The sequence below is a fragment of the Athene noctua genome, chromosome 6 (genome assembly GCF_965140245.1).
Source record: "Athene noctua chromosome 6, bAthNoc1.hap1.1, whole genome shotgun sequence".
Classification (NCBI taxonomy): Eukaryota; Metazoa; Chordata; class Aves; order Strigiformes; family Strigidae; genus Athene; species Athene noctua.
In genome coordinates this window covers 15,760,099-15,779,433 of record NC_134042.1, presented here as the reverse complement: position 1 = coordinate 15,779,433, position 19,335 = coordinate 15,760,099, and the positions used below count along the sequence as shown (strand labels likewise).

At 40.3% G+C, this 19,335-nt stretch overlaps 1 protein-coding gene across 5 annotated transcripts in view; it reads left to right on the top strand.

Annotated features, from left to right (window-relative positions):
- The window catches only part of RAD51B (RAD51 paralog B), a 446,199-nt gene that overhangs the window by 303,205 nt on the left and 123,659 nt on the right, over positions 1 to 19,335 (top strand). For all 5 annotated transcript variants that reach the window (XR_012633866.1, XM_074909727.1, XM_074909731.1 and 2 more), the window contains one exon: positions 13,284 to 13,362. Coding sequence is in view for 4 of the 5 variants with exons in the window: in XM_074909727.1 (XP_074765828.1) it covers positions 13,284 to 13,362 (79 nt within the window). In the remaining variant the exon portion in view is untranslated. The remainder of the gene's footprint in view (positions 1 to 13,283; positions 13,363 to 19,335) is intronic.

The following is a 19,335-nucleotide window of genomic DNA, read 5'->3' as shown; positions in this document are numbered from 1 at the left end:
ATGAACACATTGTTGTCCACCTCCTTGGTAAAATCCCTCCTAATAATGTCCTTCCTAGTGAAATTCTGTGTCTTGTAGAAAGTTTGAAATTACATTTTAAGTTAAATCTATCATCTTTTCTTAATACTTGTAAAGCATGACAGTATTCGAAAAGCACATGCATTGCATCTGTGTGTACTAGCTCGCAGGTCTGTTAGCTTTTTCTTGTTCTTGTCCTCGTTACGTGATGCCCAGTGGACTCTAAAATATATTCTACTGAGGCTTTACGTAAGATAATATTGCTGTCTCTTGCATGTGAATTTAGCACTGTTGTGTTAGCTTGTCTCCAGGGGCTTTGCTTTTAGGATCAGAACAAAGTGAACACATGAAAAAACTTGTAAAGAGTTTTTGTTTGTTTCATGTCAAAAGCGTTTTGCAGCCACTATTGTGGGTGAAAAATATTTATGCTGTGGTCTAGGCCTTGGTTGAATCCCAGTCTGTTTGGCCCAATTCTGGGAATTTAGGATTATGCCTTTACATCAAGGAAGTATGAAGGACACTGTTATTTTTACTGATGCCCAAAACCAGTGAATGCAGGATGGGGAGAGCACACTTGTGATGCTCTTTTACAATGGATTAATTCTCTTTCAAATTATAATCAATGATGTTGAGCTTTTTCACCGTTTAGAAAGCCAAAAGAAAGTGAAAGAAGGAAGGAGTATTAGCTAAATAAAGATTTGAGACACATTAGAAATGGGCTTTGAGGTTGAATTTACAGCGAATACTTTTTTATCTGTAGAAGATAAATATGTTATTGAAACTGTCATAAAGAATCATAGAATCATAGACTGGTTTGGAGTAGAAGTGCCATTGGCAGGGACACCTTCCACTAGATGAGGTTGCTCAAAGCCCTGTCCTACCTGGTCTTGAACACTTTCAGGGAAGATTCATAGAGCTCTGAAGAATAATAAAAGTAATAAATCATGATGGCAATACTTAAGAATGTGTATTCCTTATGTTGTGCTGGTGAATTACACAAAGCTGGTCTACTCTGTGCAGTGCTGAGGGCTGGATGCTGTTTGGATCCCTGCCTCTGCAGCCATGTGGGCAGTGGAGCCCACGACCTCTCTATCTGGGCATGTGCTTCTGGGGGGGAGAAAGTGTGCAGCTGCTGGGCTTCCATGCTGTCCTCCCAGCTGGTCCTCTCTCTTCCAGGCAAATCTGGCAGGCTGGGTGGAAGCAGCCATGTATTCTGAGGAGAACTACTCTGGTGCTATTGTACTGGTACTCCCGTAGGAGTCCTTCCTGATTGGGTATGCATGATCGCAGGGATAAGGCAGTGTTCCAATATGTGTCATAAATAAGAATTGTATCCTCAGCCCTTTTCTTATTTCCAGAACCAAAGTCAAACAGAACAGTGTGAAAGACTGAAAAGCTAAATAAACTTTATTTTCTGTTCTTCTCACTAACAGTGTGCTATAAGTCTGATGAGTGACCACAAGCTGTCACATAGGAGAATTCCCCTAGGAGGCTGTTTTTATGCTACCCAACTGCTTTATCCAGCCACAGCACCATCCTCAGATCCCTTTTCTTGGTACTTTCATTGTGGTAACCAGGACACGCTGGCTGGCTGGCCGCTTTCCTGCTTAGTAAAAGCTACAAGCATTTTCTCCTAAATTACCCTTCACATTGGACAATTACCAGGGCTTTGGGCCTCAAAAGTGTTATAGCATAGGAAATAATCATGGCCAAGCTCTTGTGAAGTTTCCTGGCCTCTAGAGGACTCTCCACTGGGAAAATTAGGAGAGACTTGGTAACAGGAAAGACGACAAAATTCATTTTACAAAATAGGGAATAAGGTACGTGGCAGGGAGACAGAAAGCGCTTCTGGGAAGAGGAATTTCGCAGGGTCTGGTGTTACATGAGCAGAAGGGAGCCGACTGGCCCTGCATAGCCCATATTTCACGCTGGGGAGCTTGCATTAGAAGTCTGGCTTCAGTGGAAGTATACTGGAGGCAGCCTGTTTTTGTGCAGTTCTCTGGCCAGGTTGCTGCAGTTCAGACACAATTTGGATAAACATCTGGGATTGAATTTGCTTTTCCAGTTGAAACTTGAAGTCACCCAGTGATTGCCTGGGCAGTGCAGTTCCCTGCCACTGAAGTTTTTGTTATGTTAAGGCACTTGGTTAGAGGGTTCAGGGATCTGCTTGCAGTCTGGGAGCGAACAGCTAGGCAAAAGCAGCATTGTGTTAGACATGGCCTACTGCATTCAGGACAGTTCACCTTGGAAAGTTTTGCTTTTGTTGTCTGTGATTGATACTCATTTGAGGTTTTGATGGTTTCCTTCCACTGAAGTTATGTTTGCTTAGTCCAAGGATGTTCAGAGCTCCTCATTATAGTGCCTAAAGCTAAAACCACGTCCAAATGGCAGTACATATTACATGCTGAGCTCTCTCACTTGAAATCCAATGTTTGGCACACCACAAGGACTGAAACAATTTGCAGACTGGTTATCTGTTGCTAGCAACTGCCTCCATAGGCACAGCCAAAACACGTGCCTTTGTTCTGGTTTTATGAGAGGGGAAGGAGTTGACCCCACTGAATATTTGAGAAGACAGATAGCAGAGGTGTTGCTTATTGATCTTCTGCTGTACCCACTGGGTAGGGGAAAGCAGGGTACCTCTGCAGCTGTGCCTATCTGGCAGAGAATTAGTACAGTGAAGTTGCTGCAGATGTCTATTACCATGCCTGATTTTGGACTGAAGCAAAGGAATGCTACATGATTTTCATATAATTGCTCAAAAAAACATTGGCAAAGTTAGGAAGAAAACTCATGTATCCTGATTCTCAGGTCCTGGCATTATGCACTATGAAAAAGTCCTTTATAGATGTGTTGCTCTTTAGAAGCAAGATCTGAAGCCAGTCAGGTATAGCAGGGCTTGAGATTTGGAAAGTGTCCTTTTTTCTGGACTCATCCACTCCCCTGATTCTCCTCTATTCTTAAAAGACTCTTGGTTTTCATTTCTATCTCCTCCTTTTGTTTGTTTTCCTTCCATTTCTTTCCTTTGCAAGTATTGAATGTCTCCTCTGGGAGTAAGCCTATCCACATGTGTGTGCAGTGATGGTTTATTTTTATTGGAGTCATTGCCTGTGACTGTTATTCATTACTATAGGAAGAACTGCACTAACAAACTGCTTGGAGAACTTTTATTTTTTTCTGTTGTAAAAAGTCCTGTTTTGTCCACTGCCATTGGGAGCATCTACTGCCATCATTAAGACACTGAGAGTTTGGAGCTCTGACACTAGTACTGCCTCCTGAATGTCCTGTTGTGTCTGATGTTGCAAAGCAGAATCTCAGCTTCTCTCGGCTTCCTTGTATCTTGTCTCTTTAGGTCAGCTTTTTGGCCATCTGTCCACCTTTCTGCTACCTAAGCAACTCAGTTGTCCTCTGCTTGGGGAAGACTTTGTGGCTGCACAAAGCTAGTGCAGTCACTGACTACTGTTATAGCCTCTTATGCTAATAAAGGGTATAGCCAGAACACCACCAAACAAGGCTTGCCTGAGGTGAAATGGCTGATTCAGAAAAGGCAAGTCAAAAGTAGTATCAAATGCTTTTATCCCACTTGCACTTCTAGTCTTGACATTGGATAAGTAATCAGCAGCCTTATTTCATTACTTTTATTCTCAAGTTATCACACATTTCTGTGTCACCATGGGCAAGATCACCCTCTCCTATCTTTAAGGTCCTCTAAGGAATTCCTGGTCCTTCTTTAAGATGAATCTGTAGCATAAATAATAAAATTATTGACAGTTAAATTAGGAACATATGCTTAGCATAAATGTAAGTCAGAGTTTAGAGATGTAAGCAGCCTCAATAATTTCACATAAGAAATACAGCAACATAAAATCAATGAGTATTAATTAACTACTTCTGAGGTCAGAGTGGACCACAGTGAGGAAAGGTGAGTGATCTGCCCAGGCTTACCTGAAAGTACATAGGACCTTACCCTAAAAGTTAATGCTAGGATAAAACAAACAGGCAAGAAGTGATTGATCGGAAATTTGCCTAATATCGCATAGGTTCCTAATTTCTAGGGATTTGTTTTAAATATTTCAGAACGTCTGCTTTCCACTAGCACTGACTCTTAAAATCAAAAGTAATCTGTCAGAATTTGGCTGAAAAGGCTTGATCTCTTTGATATTTATTTACATTTGTTGATTTAAGTGTCATGTTGATATTTCAGGATTGAGATTTCTTTGAATTCTTTATGCTGTGTTGAATCCATCTCGTATATTCCCCCAGGCTTGTGAAGGCTTTCCCTTCATTAATTTTCTTACTCAAACCAGTGCCCTCTGTTGCTGTTTCCCTCGCAAAACTGTCTTAAATGCATTTGCATTTCTCCCTCCCTCCCTTAATATGAAAGAGAGTTCTTGACTTTGTAGTCTTAGCAATGTTTTTTAATATATGGAATTTGTATGCATTGCACTAAAAGAAAATAAACAGATATGCTGCTCCATTTTGGGAGGTGAGACAACAGCAGGATGGTCAACTGCCTTTTGAGTCCATTCATTTGGCTGTTGTTTCCAGATGTGTGCTAATGGACATTTTTAGAATGTACACACAAACTCTGCTTGCCTACTTTTCTGCACTAATTGGTTTGGATTTATGGAATGCCTCTCATAAAGTGTCTCTAGCTGCCATTGTTGCTTTTCTATAAACTAGTAGAAAGGAAACTCATTCCTAAACAGTTTCCTCTGGACAGGATTTTCTTGTGGGGGAAGGAGAGATACAATCCATTTAAATTGCTCTATAAAGAGTTTTACTGAGTTGTGGCCCATTAACCTGACCTTGATAAAAGCCTTTTCAAACAACTGGACTTCAGGGAACCACGTCTCTCAGGTGCTGTGCATGGCACAAATGAAATGTTAGTTTCCTAAGAAATCATTTTAATCCAAAGTGTGATTAGTGTGATTTTTTTTTTTTTTTTTTTTGACTTGTGCAAAGGTACATCCACATCTACTTCTGGTACTGGAGCATGTTTGTAGTCCTACCTCATTGTTTGCTCTCTAGTTCTCAAGACACCTTAAGCGTTCCCTGTATCAATCCACCAAGTTTGTTTTTACCAAGGAGGATGTATGTGTGGGGTCTAGATGATCAGGAAGGCTGAAGGATGACTGCATATATCTCTTTTCCCTCAACCTGTCCGTTTTTCCTCTTTATTCCCAATCACTGCCCAGCCTGTGGCCTTTTCTACTGACAACAAACATACAGGTGCAGAGAGTACTGCTGGGGTGTATGAGCTTTCTCCTTCTTGAAAGGGGAAAATCTGCACGTAAAGAGCTTTCCGTTGCAATGGGATTTGGAGGAAGATACAAAGCAGAGGATAGTCACTTCCATAAGAAAACACAAGTCCCTGATAAAGTCAAACTCTACAGTGATTTTCTTGTGAAGGCAGTGTGATTTGATAACATCTTACATAGATTTGAGTATTGGTAACAGCTATACAATCTTTCAGATTGTATTTAATTTCTGAACTTCAATTTACCCAAATGCATAATGGCGTTATTTTTTCTCCACTCTGTAAGGACTTTTTAAAATCTCCAGATTAAGTACCATATGCAAGCAAAATGCTGTTATCCTAAGAATCATTTGCGGTGGGAGATCAGTAAATTGTTTATAGGTATATCCTGTGAGCTTAGTAAATGATTGCAGGATACCTAAACTACATTTTTGTCACCAGAACTCTGGAAACACTAGGGTCAGTTTTTGTTTCTGAAACAAGGAGTCATTATCTCCCAAGGTAAGTCAGAACCCCTTGTGAGACAGAAGCCTCAGAGAGCTCCAAGGTCTAACGAGCACTAGTGTTTGGTGAGGCTTGGCAGAAAGCACAAGCGTTTTTTCTCTTACCTTGTAAAAAGCAATCCCATTGCCCTGAAGGATGCTTCAATGTGAAGAGGGAGCAGGGAACAACCAGTATACTGCTGTGTGAAGCTTTGATGCCACTGTGGCATTAGTGCCTGTTAGGGAACTCTTGGTTCTCTCCTCAGGCACCTTCCCGGTGGGCTGGAGCCAGCATGATCTGTGACATTGGGAAAGAGAGCTGGCCCTGGGAACTGGGTCGCAGCTCCTGCTCAAAAGTAAATGATCTGCAGAATAAGGACTGTCGCTTTTGTTTCTAGAATATATAAAATTCCTGCACATAGAGCCCAAGAAGAACCAGAAGGGAGGGCAGAAAAAACAGTTACGAGGTCTGCTGGGATATCTGATGCAAAATCAACTTTGTTGTTTTCCTTACTGGCTTTTTCCTGGGCTCTGTTGCAGCTGAAAAAACAACCCTTCTAATCTACAATAAGAAGGGAAATTCTGGCATGAAGATTGTCCACCCAGACAATTTGGCACAATCAGGGGAAAGATTTGTTTATCTTAGCATTGGTTTTATTAGTGCGTGAGTCTAACTGAATCTTGAGATAGTCTTTTTCCCTGTTGAATGACACTGTCAGTGGTGTAGGTTTCCTTCTCAGTTCTCAGCTACACTCTTCCAAGCGAACGTGGTGTAGCTGAAGAGTTCTCCTGAAATGCACCGTTAGCAACGATTGTTTACTGCAATAGGACAACACTATGAATTAGCAAAAAATTCCAGCAAGCCAGCGTTGTTTCACTAATGGCAGCGAGCTCAGTGAGAGCCAGACTCCTTTCACAGATCTCACATATTTGGTCAGTAGATCTGAATTCCAAAATACGTATTGGCTGTAAATGTGGTTTTGTTACTCATTTGGTCCTTAGTGCACTTATACACATTTTGTCAGTACAAAAGATGAGATAAGGTAAATCTAGCAGAAAAGAAAATTAAGGAAAAACAACAAACAGAGCAAAATAGATAGAGAATAATCTGTTCGCTGATAAGCAGCTGACATACTTTGAAAAAAGCTTCAAATGGTTTCACTCGTGTTCCTCAGTCATTTCTAAGAACCATAATAGTCTCATTAAAAAACGGTGAAGAAACTGGGTCTTTCCAGTCTAAACAGAAATGAGGTATTATTAAATGTTAATACAGCTGATTTTCTCAAATATTAATTGAAATATCTTAGTCCATTACTTCTGTTAAACCCATTAGTTTCCAATTATGAGTCGTATTCTTTTTCTCATGTGAGAGCTCATAGCTCAGTCAAAATCATCTTACTGTTTCACTGTTTGGTAGTTTATCATCCCAGCATTTTGATAACTAATTTAATATAAGACTCTGTACCCTTCATGTTCTTTACTTTTTTTTTGGCAGGACACTGGCTTGATTTCTGGTTATGAGACTACTTCTGAAAGTCCATCCGGTACATCTTCCAACTCATCACTTTCCTTGCTATTGACAGGGGATGTTGTCCCAATAATTAGTACTTTCTGCTGGGCTTATGCAATCAATTTCTGTGATTCATCTCTTCCATAAAGCTTATAAACAATAAACAGTATTAACAAAAATGCTTTCCCTAATTAAAAAACAAACTTTAATGTACAATTTTTCTGCTGTCATCATCAATTCTCTCTTAGTCTTTTGTTTCTCAGCTCTTCTGCCTGTCTCCCATTTGTCTTCCTTTATCTAATCTAATGGCATCTATCCAGTTTCTATTCACTTTTCATCAGGGTGATATATCTCCTCTTCCATAGTAACTTTGTGTTCTTAATGTGCCTCATGGCAGAAATAATTTTTCAGTTGTTTAATGTTTATTCTACATTGTTGTCAAATAATAAGTAATTATTGCAAACCTCCTGACAGGGAAATGTGTTGCTCAAAAAGTAAGACAAGAAACTATGATTTGACCATTTTGTAAATTTAGGACTTTGCAAAACTTAAAATAGCTTTGATTTTTATTTCTATCATCTATCTATATCATTTGCACTTTAGTAGGGCAGCAGCGGAAGAGTAACTGCATCTGGATTTTATATTCCATTCCAGAAGCTCATGGATAGCATTCCACAAGTATCATGGACAGGATGAATTAGAAAGACTCAGTACTGTTTCATCATTTTTCTATGTCTATTTTCTATTCATTTCACCATTTAAAAATTAATTTTTGTAATCTAAATGCCTGTTAACCTCTTTAGACTGTTACTCACCATTACTGTTTACTCATCTCAAAATGTGTACTCCTTTTGGTGCAACTTCGACTGCACTGAAGTGTCAATAGGAAAAAATTTCTGGTGAGGCCTAGATTTCATCTTTGATTCCTTGATTAAATAGTGCTTATTATATGTTGGACTGAAAACTTTGGTTCTTAATCTTAAGTTTGGGAAAGTAAGAGTGTGGAAAGAGGTTTATGTTTCAGCCTGAATAAAGAATTCTGATTCAGATCCAGGTTCAGATAATAAACCTTTTTGTACTCTCTCCGGTTTTTGTCCCGGACTGGTTCAGAATTGGAACAAGACAAATAGTTAAATATAAGTGAGTCTTAGAAATGCCTGTTCTGCCTGAGCTATCTGCTTCTGAGTTATCCTGGAAGACCCCTTGTGTTCTCCACATCCTCAGGTGGCTGCTTGGAATCTTAGGGAGAAAAGCAGATGCTCACCAGGAGATAGAGATGAGAAGATTTTAAATTATACATATTGTATTTGAAAACGAGAAACTTTTTCTTGGTTTATTGACCACAAAGATCCTTCGTTGCATATAGACAATCAAGGGACATTGTTTGAATGTATTGTTCCAACTCTGTCAGTTCTATCCACATGAAAGATGGGTTGGCAGGGCTTCATTTCTTCTCAGGGATGCCCACAGGACTTGAAGCGACTTCATAGGTCATGGAGTGCATCCCAGGCACTGCTTTATGTCCCTTTCATAAATATTTTAAGCTGAATCTTTAAAAAAAATAATAATTTAAGCTTTGCCTCTTTGAGTTGAAGGTGCTTCCAGAATCTCCATTTACTGATCATTACAAACTTCAACATTTCCAGCCAAAATGTCTTCCTGGCTGCATGTTTGTTATTGTGCCAGTGCTGTCAGTTTGAGAAGTAGTTCTCCTTCCTCCTGCTCCATTCTCTCGTTTCATTCACTTACACACATAGGCAACAGTCAACCTTCATTTTTTGCTAGATTCATTGAGCTACATTTTTCTAGTGGCCTCTAAGATGAGCACTCCATTCTCCTCACCAGCATATAGCCCAGCTCTTGCAGTTTGAGTTCATGAGTGACCTATACTGTACATGGTATTCCAGACTAAAGCTTGCTAGGGGCTTGTGCAGAAACATCGTATCCCTGGTTTTGCCAGTTGTTTTTGGTGGTGCACTGTACAGTTGGATCTGTCATTGTCCTGGCTACATCACCTTGTGGATCAGTAATCTTGTGAGGTACTAGTATATCTGGGAAGTGTTTTCTTTTCAATAACTGACTGTTTCTCCTTCTGTCTTACAGCTTCTGTGCTTATCCTTCTTTTCTTCGTTATTGTTTCCCATTTAGCAGTGTTAAAAGCTTTAAAGAGATCCAAATAGATGAGGTCAGATTTATTCTGGATGTCTAAAAAATTCAAACGAGTATGTCAGGTGTGTCTGGCATGACATCCATGTTTCATTTTATCCCATTTTCCAAGTCTTTAGATATTCTTCCCTTCAAAATTTCTTCTAAAGACCTGCATAATACTGAAATGAGATTACAGGTCTCAACTCACCAATTTACATTTTTTTTCTCTTCTCCTTGAGGACTATGTCTGCTGCTTCTCACTTAAATTTCATAGATGTATGACAAATACTAGCTATCAGACCTAAATTCACATGCTGATTCTTACAGTGTTTTTTTTGATAGAAATTATCTGTTTTCTACTGAATGCACTAAGATCCTGAAGTTTTATTGCCACTCAGTTGTTATTTCTATATCTATATGATATAGATAATTCCCATTATCTGTCTTTTTCTCTTTTTCAATGTGGTCCTGCTTGTTGAAAACTGATTATTTCTTCACTCATATCTAGAATATATCCCAATGTCATTTCATTATAACTCTCAATTTTTATTTCCTTTTTCATATTTTTAATAATCTCTCCAGGGTCAACATTACCTTGATTTTTGGTAATCCTTGATTTACACTTCCACTACTTGGCCTCCAAAACATAATTTTCTTTTTTTGATATGTATTTCCTTCTATGTTTTCTAAGTTCCTTGTGTATACATAAGAACGTACTCTGTGTTCGCTATTCCAACCAAAGGATGGTTTGCAATGACCTTTTAGAGTTTTTTCTCTACAGTTGAAACACAAATCTAAATACATATTTACTTTTTTTAAAAGTGATGTTAATATAAAGTTTGGTGTTATAAAAAAGAATTCTGTGTACTCTATCTGGTAGTGAAACACACAATCATACTTTAAAGGTTATTTTTCTCAGTAAGCAAACATACAAAATAAAGCAATGCCTTTGAATATTCTGAGCTGTTCCTTTTTCATTAAAAAGGAAGCTAATTCTGAGCCTCATATGTAACTGTGCAGCAGCAGCCTTGCAGAGGGGCCCTGTGATGTGCTGCTGAAAGGATGTGATTTATTATATTTTTTCATTGCTATACTTATACACATATTGTAACTGCATAAAAATGCAGTAACAGAATGTACGTAGGGTTATTTGAATGTCTATCCATTTACACGTACAACTGCGCCTAGTGCACATGCATATATAGGTTAATATTTATGTGCATAGTACTGCACAGAATGCCAAAAATTTGACCTTAGACATCAGATTTGTAACTGTTTCATTTCAGGCCTTTCCGATTAAACATCCAGCTGTTGTGGGAGACTGTAGCTGAACATTTGCACAGTTTTTCCACCCCATCCTCTCCCTCATGTTCTCAGAGCTGAGGGGGTGTGGGAAGCACCAGGAGACACTGCTTTCCTCCTGGCAGAGTCCCCCTCCTGCCGTGTCAGTGGGAACTGCTGGCTCTGGGGATGATGACGAGCAAGGGAATTCGGGTTTTGTCAAGGTGCGTCATGGATGTGGGATGTGACGTGCCCCTCCTTTCTCCAGAAGTTCACTCCAGGCAGAAGGGTAATTAACATGGAAGAGGGGAAAGTGCTACCACAGCAGTTTTCCTACTTGGAGTAGTTCACAAAGGTTGTATCGCATCCTGAGGTGGTTTTGCCAGCTTCATATGACTGAAAGGAAAACTCTCACATTTGGACTGGTCTGATGTTTTCTGGCTGTATTTGTGGTCTTTATGTGCCTGCCTTTATTTTTTACTGTCTGAAGAAGGGAGACTATGTTTGGTTTAAAATCTGAAAACCATAAAGATGTTAGCTAGCTGTGGGTAATAATGGTTATGTCTGAAGAGCTAGATATGAGGATTTTGTTTCTTCAGCCTGTATCAGAATCAGGTGAGAAAGAGTTGCAGGACACCTAAGCATGGTCCTGTCTGCAGACTACATACAAATACAAATGAAACCTACCTACTATACAGACACTCTTAGCATTTAAATTACCTTGCTTCTGCAGCAGAATTTGCTGCCAAATCCTCTGGTTGCATAAGGACACCGCAGAGCTCAAGCTTCTAGTGCTTGATATTGTTACTCTTACACTTAGGAATAAATGTCCCAGTCCTGTGTGTCTATGAAGTGCTGTCTGACTTTTTAGTGAAATGTGAGCAGTTTTGGTGAGCGTGAACTTCCTTGTTTTTCTGTAGTCTCTCTTGGCTTTTATAAAACCTGCTCACTGTTTCCCTGCTGATCGTTAGGCACCACCAAATGAAATTCATATGCGGTGACCCTTACAAGTGCTTGTTTGGCAGAATTAGAGCATGACCTTTGGAAATAATGGGGATTTTTTTACTCCATTTGAAATCAGCAGGATCTGTCATGCCCCACACCTCTAAAAATAAGATTGTTACTGTCTGAAGTTCTAAGAAATCTGTATTTGGTTGTATCTGATGGAGTGCTGCCTATCTTGGGCTGAGAGGGTGTAACGTCTGACAGGGCTTTGGAAATTTAGGCACGAGGTGCATGATGGTTCCATAGCCTCATGGATGGGGTGGATGAATCAGTGCATTGAAGGAATGGAAGCCGGGGGGCCTGCTCTGTGTCCAGGGCAGCCGTGACTCAGGCTCTGCGATACTGCTCTGCTTGGAGCAGGTCCCTGCAGAGCAGCGGCATGGGCAGAGGGGAACCTCCTGCCCAAACCCTGTCTTCAGGGGCCAGGAAGGTGGGAAGGCTCATCCAAGGGTGTGTGACCACTGCTGCGAGTGCTGGTTTCCAGTTCCCGGCCTTTTCTGACTATTGAAGAGGTGAGCAGAGGTTTCAGCTTTGTTCGGTAGCTCTGTGCTGGAGACAGAGCAGCAGCACAGTCTCTGCTTCAGCCACTGCTGCCAGTGTCTTCTCCAGGGCCCACATGGGGACCATTAGGTCACTGTTTGTGCTGATTACACTCTGTGCAGAGCTTATTAAATTTATCATTAAAATGTCACCTTCATGTAGGTGACAGAATAGGGGTTGTTTTGAGGCAAGCTGTGAGGGAGCAGTCCTCGGCAATGAGCAAAAATCAAACAGCCAAGCAATAAAGCCTGGCACATTGGTGTGAGTTTGCCACTGCAGGTCCCACATCCCCTACCCTGCCAACAAGCCCATTTCTTTGTCTCCAGAGCTTTGCCACAGCTCATCTTCCACAGATGATGGTTCCTCCATAGTAGAGCCAGTGAGCTTCACTTCTGACCATGGAGAGCCAGCACACCTGAATGCTGAGCTAAATTCAATTGCAGTGTAGACCCTGAGGGAATTCCAGTTCCTATTTTGATACTCCAAGGACAAGATCCTTGAATAAAGCTTGATTCAGTCATTACCCCTTTTACAAAAGAGGACATTCAGACACTTGCAGTGGTGATCATGGTGTCCCATGGGTGGACCATGCTGCTTCCGAGGACCAGAGGAAGAAAACGGATGGAGTTCTTGGAGAAGCCAAGGGGGGCACATCTGTGGAACGGCTGATGGCAATTAAAATTGCGTTACACAGTGGCAGTTGCAGTTTTGCTCAAAATTGCCTATCTGAGTGCAACTGCCTGAACCAGCAGGAATGATTAAGTTTAACAGGATGCCAGTAAGACAAGCAAAATTGCTGCTTTCACGACAGTAGTTTTTTAGGACCTGTGAATCCTTTTAAAATTGCAGTGTGCTCTGTACATGTTTGTGAGAAGACCTCAACTAGTGAAGTGACAGGGATGGATCAATAACTACCTTGTTACTTCTGCAGTATGCTTTTCTACTAACAGTAAAATCCAGTGAGATTATTCTACAGATTTGAGCTCTGATCTGTATGTTATAAAGATGTGCACTTACGTATTACTTGTTTGGTTTGCAGCTCCTGGTTGCTAAATCCCCTGTTGCTCCATTCTCCTCTTTTTTCTACACCATTGAGAAATCAGGCTTGGTTCTTCAAGGTAAGACCAGAGCATTGTTTGGTTTGCCTTTTCAATTAGTATTTAAGCAAGCTAAATGTAGCTAACAACAACTATTGTGGAAAATGGTGCTGTTTATACCTAATTAAAAAATCACACATTTAAACAGTCTGGTTGACAAGGGCAGCCTTCTACTGTGGTCACTGTTTTGTCTTGGATTATACAAAATTAGTTGTTGCATATTGCCATGGATCGAAGAATGGGCCCTGAAATTATTAATCATGGCTCCCTGTTTTCCTTCAAGGTGAAGTAGAATGGTTCTGGCAACATTGCTCCTATGGGATAGGTTTCTCCAGAAGAAACATAACCATCTATCATTAATAAATGGTTCTTCTTTAGTAAATGGTTTGACATCAATAAAAACACAGGAAATTAATACCTATTCTTCATTTTTGTGATCATTTTTGTGCTAATGCTCCAAGGTCTTAAATAATCCTCAGATTCTCTACAATATGAGGTAGTGTACTGAAAAGCTAGATATTACTACCATCGTGGCAGGGAACTAGGGTTCCTTGTGGCTATGTCCTAAATCATGTACTTTCAGACCACAGCAAAAAGGGGAGGTCAGCTCTTCACTTATTTTCCCTGTTTATCCCAATAAATCTTCCTTTAATGTCTTTACTTTTTTACAGACATTCATAGATCAATTTTGTTGAGTTGATGTCTGTTGATACGCAGCCTGGCTCCTGATTGCTGCGTTAGTTTAGCAGACTAAATAAAACTTTTTGTTTAGTTATTACATTCTAATATGCAGCCATGGCATTAAGAAAAGTGAGTATTTCTGTTTCTCAGGTTCTAGTGATTGAGAATCACTGATCCCATAAAGCACTATGAACATTTTAAGCCATGTGAACGGTTCTCTTCCTCTGATTGCCCATTTCTCACCTTCAAACAGGCTATACCAGACCAACAACATATTTATGGTTACTAATGACTAAATACGCTTACATCTCTGATGATACATTATGTAGGAAAACAAAAGAAACAAAAATGGTTTATGGTGCATTTTTGCTGCCATTTGATACACCTACATAATGATAATGTGGGGGTCCATCTGGTGTTTCCTAGGCCTTTGGATACTATACGCAGTGTATTCTTAGATGGCATTTTGGGAATAAGATCTGCTTTATTTGGTACCATTAATTTTAAAAAGACTACAGGAACTAGAAACAGTTTTTATTAGTTTAAACTAGATGGCTTGCAGAAGTTGAGACACCAGTTCAGATTTCTCTAAGTAAATGCTGTCTCAATATCAGGCATTCTTTGTACATTTTGGAAGGCTGCTTGAAGCTCTTTTTGTGTAAGCCTTTTCTTACTTTCTGACTACACCGTTATATTTCCATTTTAGATATTTTTCTCCAAGATGGGTAGTAAGGAAGGGCATGGTTCCCCTGATGATGTGCCCCAGACTATGTTACAGAGACTTGTAAGCATTTACATGCAAGCCATCTGACTGAGTTGTACAAAGTAAATATTGCGTGTTCTCATCCCACATTTCAATGATCATTATTTCTATGGAAAGAGGAAGTGAGCAAATCACCCGGGAGTGGCTGTTTCAGGTAGGATGCAGAAAGTGGCACCAGGCTGCCTAATGCAAGAGAGGCTAGAGTTTTTATGAGAGTTGTAGCTGGTGCTTCTTTCCAAAAGGAAGCTGGACTCAAGATAAGATGTCAGTAAGGCAACTATCCATGAGTCAGCCAGTTAGGGAGTGGCCTTGCGTTGCTGCTTGAGGGACATCGTATAGCGCTAACAAGTGGAATCTGTCCCGCAGCCTGATTGCAAAGGCAGCTTTCTCATTCAGGCTTTGTTGTTTAATTCAGTTGGTGTCAGGAGGTGAGCACATTCAGGGTGGCTGATGGGAACAAGTGGATGGGTGTGGGAACTGGCGAGAAGCAGCAGCTGGCTGAAGTGCCCGGGATTCTTTCTTTTTACTCAGGGGGTCCCATCCTGGGACCATTAACCAATAGGCCATAAACAAATTGATATCGGAAAATGTGGCTGGAAACTCCTTGATTAGCGAGGGTGAATGGGGAATGAAAGACAAAGTGAAAGTGTGATTTAACAGTTCCACAAGCAATTTCCATTGCCACCTCTGAGGGATTAGGATCTGTGGAATAGGCTAAAAATGAGGAGGAGCTCCCCCCCTTTTGTTCTGTGGGCCGGAGGATAATAAAACGGCAGGAGAGGCAGTGCGGCTAGTTAGGGATTTCACAGGCTGCTATTTGATGCAGTTTAAGGAGCCCTTCTGCTATTGTTGCAGTTAAAATGGGAAGCGGAACTGTTCTCCATTCGCAAAAATCTCCAGCGTCCTCAGGAAGAGGGCTGAGAGCAAAAGGCTATTAAGATGGTAATGCTGCCCCATTTGGAGGAGTGTATCAAAATCCTCTTTGTCAATGTAAATCGCTGCTCTGTTTCCCTGGTATCTTTGCATCTCATGGCCTCAGTGCAAGCACAGAAGTGTTCGGAGGAGACCCTAGTGAAGGCAGAACTGCTTCTCTTTTATTGTCAGAGGAGAGCTCCAGGCTGCCCATGGGTGCCACGGAGAAAACTTCTTTGCTTTTATAAACTTGAAGTGTTCAGGGATGAAAAGAGTCCATTTATTCACTCATTCTTTTATTTCCACTTGCAGCCTAGAGAAATTAAATTTGATGATGGGAGAGCAAGATTGGCCAGTCAGAGATTTAGCATGGGAAGTCAGTCTCCTTTCATTGCTTCAGTATGCTCTGTGCTGTGGAGGGGGTGGAGTGCAAACCCCAAAAAAGCCTCAGTTGCCTTTACACTGCAATACAATGTCATGTAACATACTGCCATGCTGTATACAGTGTGACTCTGTGATGAACCTGAACTGTGAGTGCAAAGGCCAGTCTAACAGCAAATCTTTATTTTGTAGAGATCTTAAGCAGAGAGGCAGAAGCCTCAATCTAAGCTCTGCAAAATATTGGGAGTTTTATTGTCTGTTTGTGTATGCTGTTTAAGGACTTGCTGTTGCTTCCCTAATTCAATATGCTAGTTAAAGTGATGAAGAATAACAGTAATAAAGCTACAAATCTACTTGATTAAGGGTGGAAGTCACAAGATTATTTTTCTCACTGGCAGTGATGTAATTTCTGGTTTGGATTGGAAATTGTTAGCCGATAATTCTGTTCCTGGTGTATCAGTCAGAACAGATTCTGGGATGTTCTTGTCTAGGTGTACTTTCATTGAAGCTGAATGTAGCACGTACTGGGTTAGGTCACCTGAACTAGAAGATGCTGCTTAGCCATGCACACACATATGCAAAATGAAGATAGGCTGACTAAGCTGATGTCAGTTTTACATGGTATTCTTTGGGCAATTGTCTGAGTCTAGCTTTAGAAACAGCAGCGTTCTGAGGCATAAACACAAGCTAGCAACAGAGCCTAGCTATAAGCAACTGATAGCTCAGCTGTTTGTGGAAGCAAGTCTCATTCCATCTCACCTAAGTAAATGCCCTCTGTTACCAAGAGGATGGTGCTGCAAAAGAAGACAGGGAACATGGTGGCCGGCTGCCAACTGGAGAGTCTGTTGCGACTGTTCACTGAATGCTTTAACCACGTGATTAGTGTTGCTCTTCACTGAAAGAGCTCAGAAGCACTAAAAACATAAGGCAAATACTACTAGTGAGCTGGGATTTGCTCTTGAGTAATGATTTATTTTCAGTTTCAGGTTTAAAGATGGGTGGAATCAACAGTTTATCCAAATTGACCTCCCATATATCATACATGTTTCCTTTAGGTACCTGATAACTTATGTTATGCTGAATCGTGTCTTCTAGAAAGGCATTCACTTTTATTTGAAGACATCAAGAAATGTGAGTTCCTGGTTTGCGTTGACAGTGTTTTCAAGTTTTAGCTTCCTTGCTACTAAATACTTCTGTATTTCAGATTAGAATTTGTCTGCCTTCAGCTTTCGGCCTCAGTTCTTGTTATGACCTTCAGTGCTAAATAAAGCACTGTTGCTGTTAAAGCGGTTGCCGTTTTGCATGAGTGTACTTGACATTAAGATTTATCCTGCTAGGTGTTATTCTTCCTTTGAAAGAAAGTTGTAACTATCTGCAAATTTAACCTCAAAACTTTCATGTCTCATGCTGACTGACTCCCCTCACTACCAAAAGAAAGGACAGAATACCTTGTGTTGCTAAAGGGAAGAGTTTAATTCCTGTGCCAGCAGGACTGGATGATTATTTAGTAGATTAAGCCACCCTTTCTCCCACCCTCCTTTTCACTGCACATGTGTCTGTGTGTGCGCAAGCACTCCCACCTTGCCTGTTATGTCTTATTAGGCAGGTAACCTCTGATAAGTAAAGATGAAAGATACATGGCACTTGGAAGAGAGTGTCTTAGGTTTTAAGTTTCACAGTACTAAGAGGGAAAAAATCTAGGAACAGCCAAATCTAGGGAAACCTTCGTACATTATGTTTCATTTGTTACTATTGTAGTGAAAGAGGCTCATTTTGATCTCAAAATAGCATAGGGTCTGGGTTGTAGTGCAGTATAGCAAACTGTCTCCAAAGTGCTATAACTAATTTATATGGCTGAAGCAAGTGAAAAGTGTCTCATTTTATTTTGTAAAGAAATGAGTAGTAAGGTAGAAAGGGAATGCTGAAAGAAAGGGCAGTATTATTTGTATTGTATTGTGTGAGTTTGAACAGTGAGAGACAATGATTTACTGCATCAAAAGCTTTTATTCAGTTGAAGAACTGTAACTATAAAGTGACCTTTGTCTGGAGCAACATGGATATAATCTGTAAAATGAAGCAGGGTTGTACTTGATGCGTGAATGGATGGAAGACAGATTAATGGGAATAAGGTTGTACATTGCTATTGAGATGGTAACAGATTTGCAGTGCCAATGGTGATTTCCAGCCCTATTGGAGGGATAAAGATGAACTGAAGATTGTTAAGATCTCTGTGGGGTGGAACCATTTTTGCTGTATTCCCCACAGGACACTGAAAGCCTCATGCTATTTCTAACAGGTTTGTAATAATGAGAGAAAAAAAGCATGATTGGTTTGTAGGCTAGGTCTATCCTGGCAGTAAGGAATGTGAAAAAACTAAGACTCCCATCATCCCAATGCCAGCAAAATCACCCTTACAGATGTAGCTGACATCAACAGAAATGTCCTTTTGTTTAGCCATTTCATGGCATTTTGGGGAATGGATTACTAAACCTGACCTAGGAATGGCATTAGCTTGGGTGACAGTGTCCTCACTAGGTGGCTTTGTGGGAATCTCCACTGCTCTGCAGCAGCACTGGCAAAGCCTCGCTGGAGTAGCTGAACTCTATGGCTGTCAAATGAGGAGTCCAGAGGATCAAAGCACAGATGCAAAACCAACAAAAAATGATAATGAAGAGAGGTGGAAGGAAGACAAGGCATCTTGGGTTTAGATCCAATAGAAACAAAATAAATTTTGTCATTTCAATAAAATGAAATGCTTCTGTCTGCCAGCACGATCTTTCTAGTGGCATAGTAGATAGACAACAGATTGGTAAAGTTTCTGGCCATACTTTTTGCTGTGAGCTTAACTTGTAGGATGATATTATGCTGGATAAATCCAGTTTAGCACAAAGTATTGAATTACCTGCTTATTCTGAACATATATATAAAGATACTGAAGAGACAGTACTGCTTTCTTGCACTGAAAACCAAACACATCCTTAAATGCTTTGCTAGATTGCAACTGAGGTGCCAGCATTTAATCTTTCTTACCTTCTACTAAATGTAGAAATGAAAAATCTTAGTACAAGCAGTGTGCCAAATCTGTTCACATTTACACAAGTGTGAATCTTTTTTTTTTTTTTTTTTAAATCTAGTGTTGTTAAAACAATGAGCTGAAGAGTATAAGTCTGTATTTGCAAAGACATTCCCCTCTTTTCAAGGCTGGCATAGGCTTCCTGGGATAAAATCGTCTCACTTCAGATAAATCTTCTCTTTAG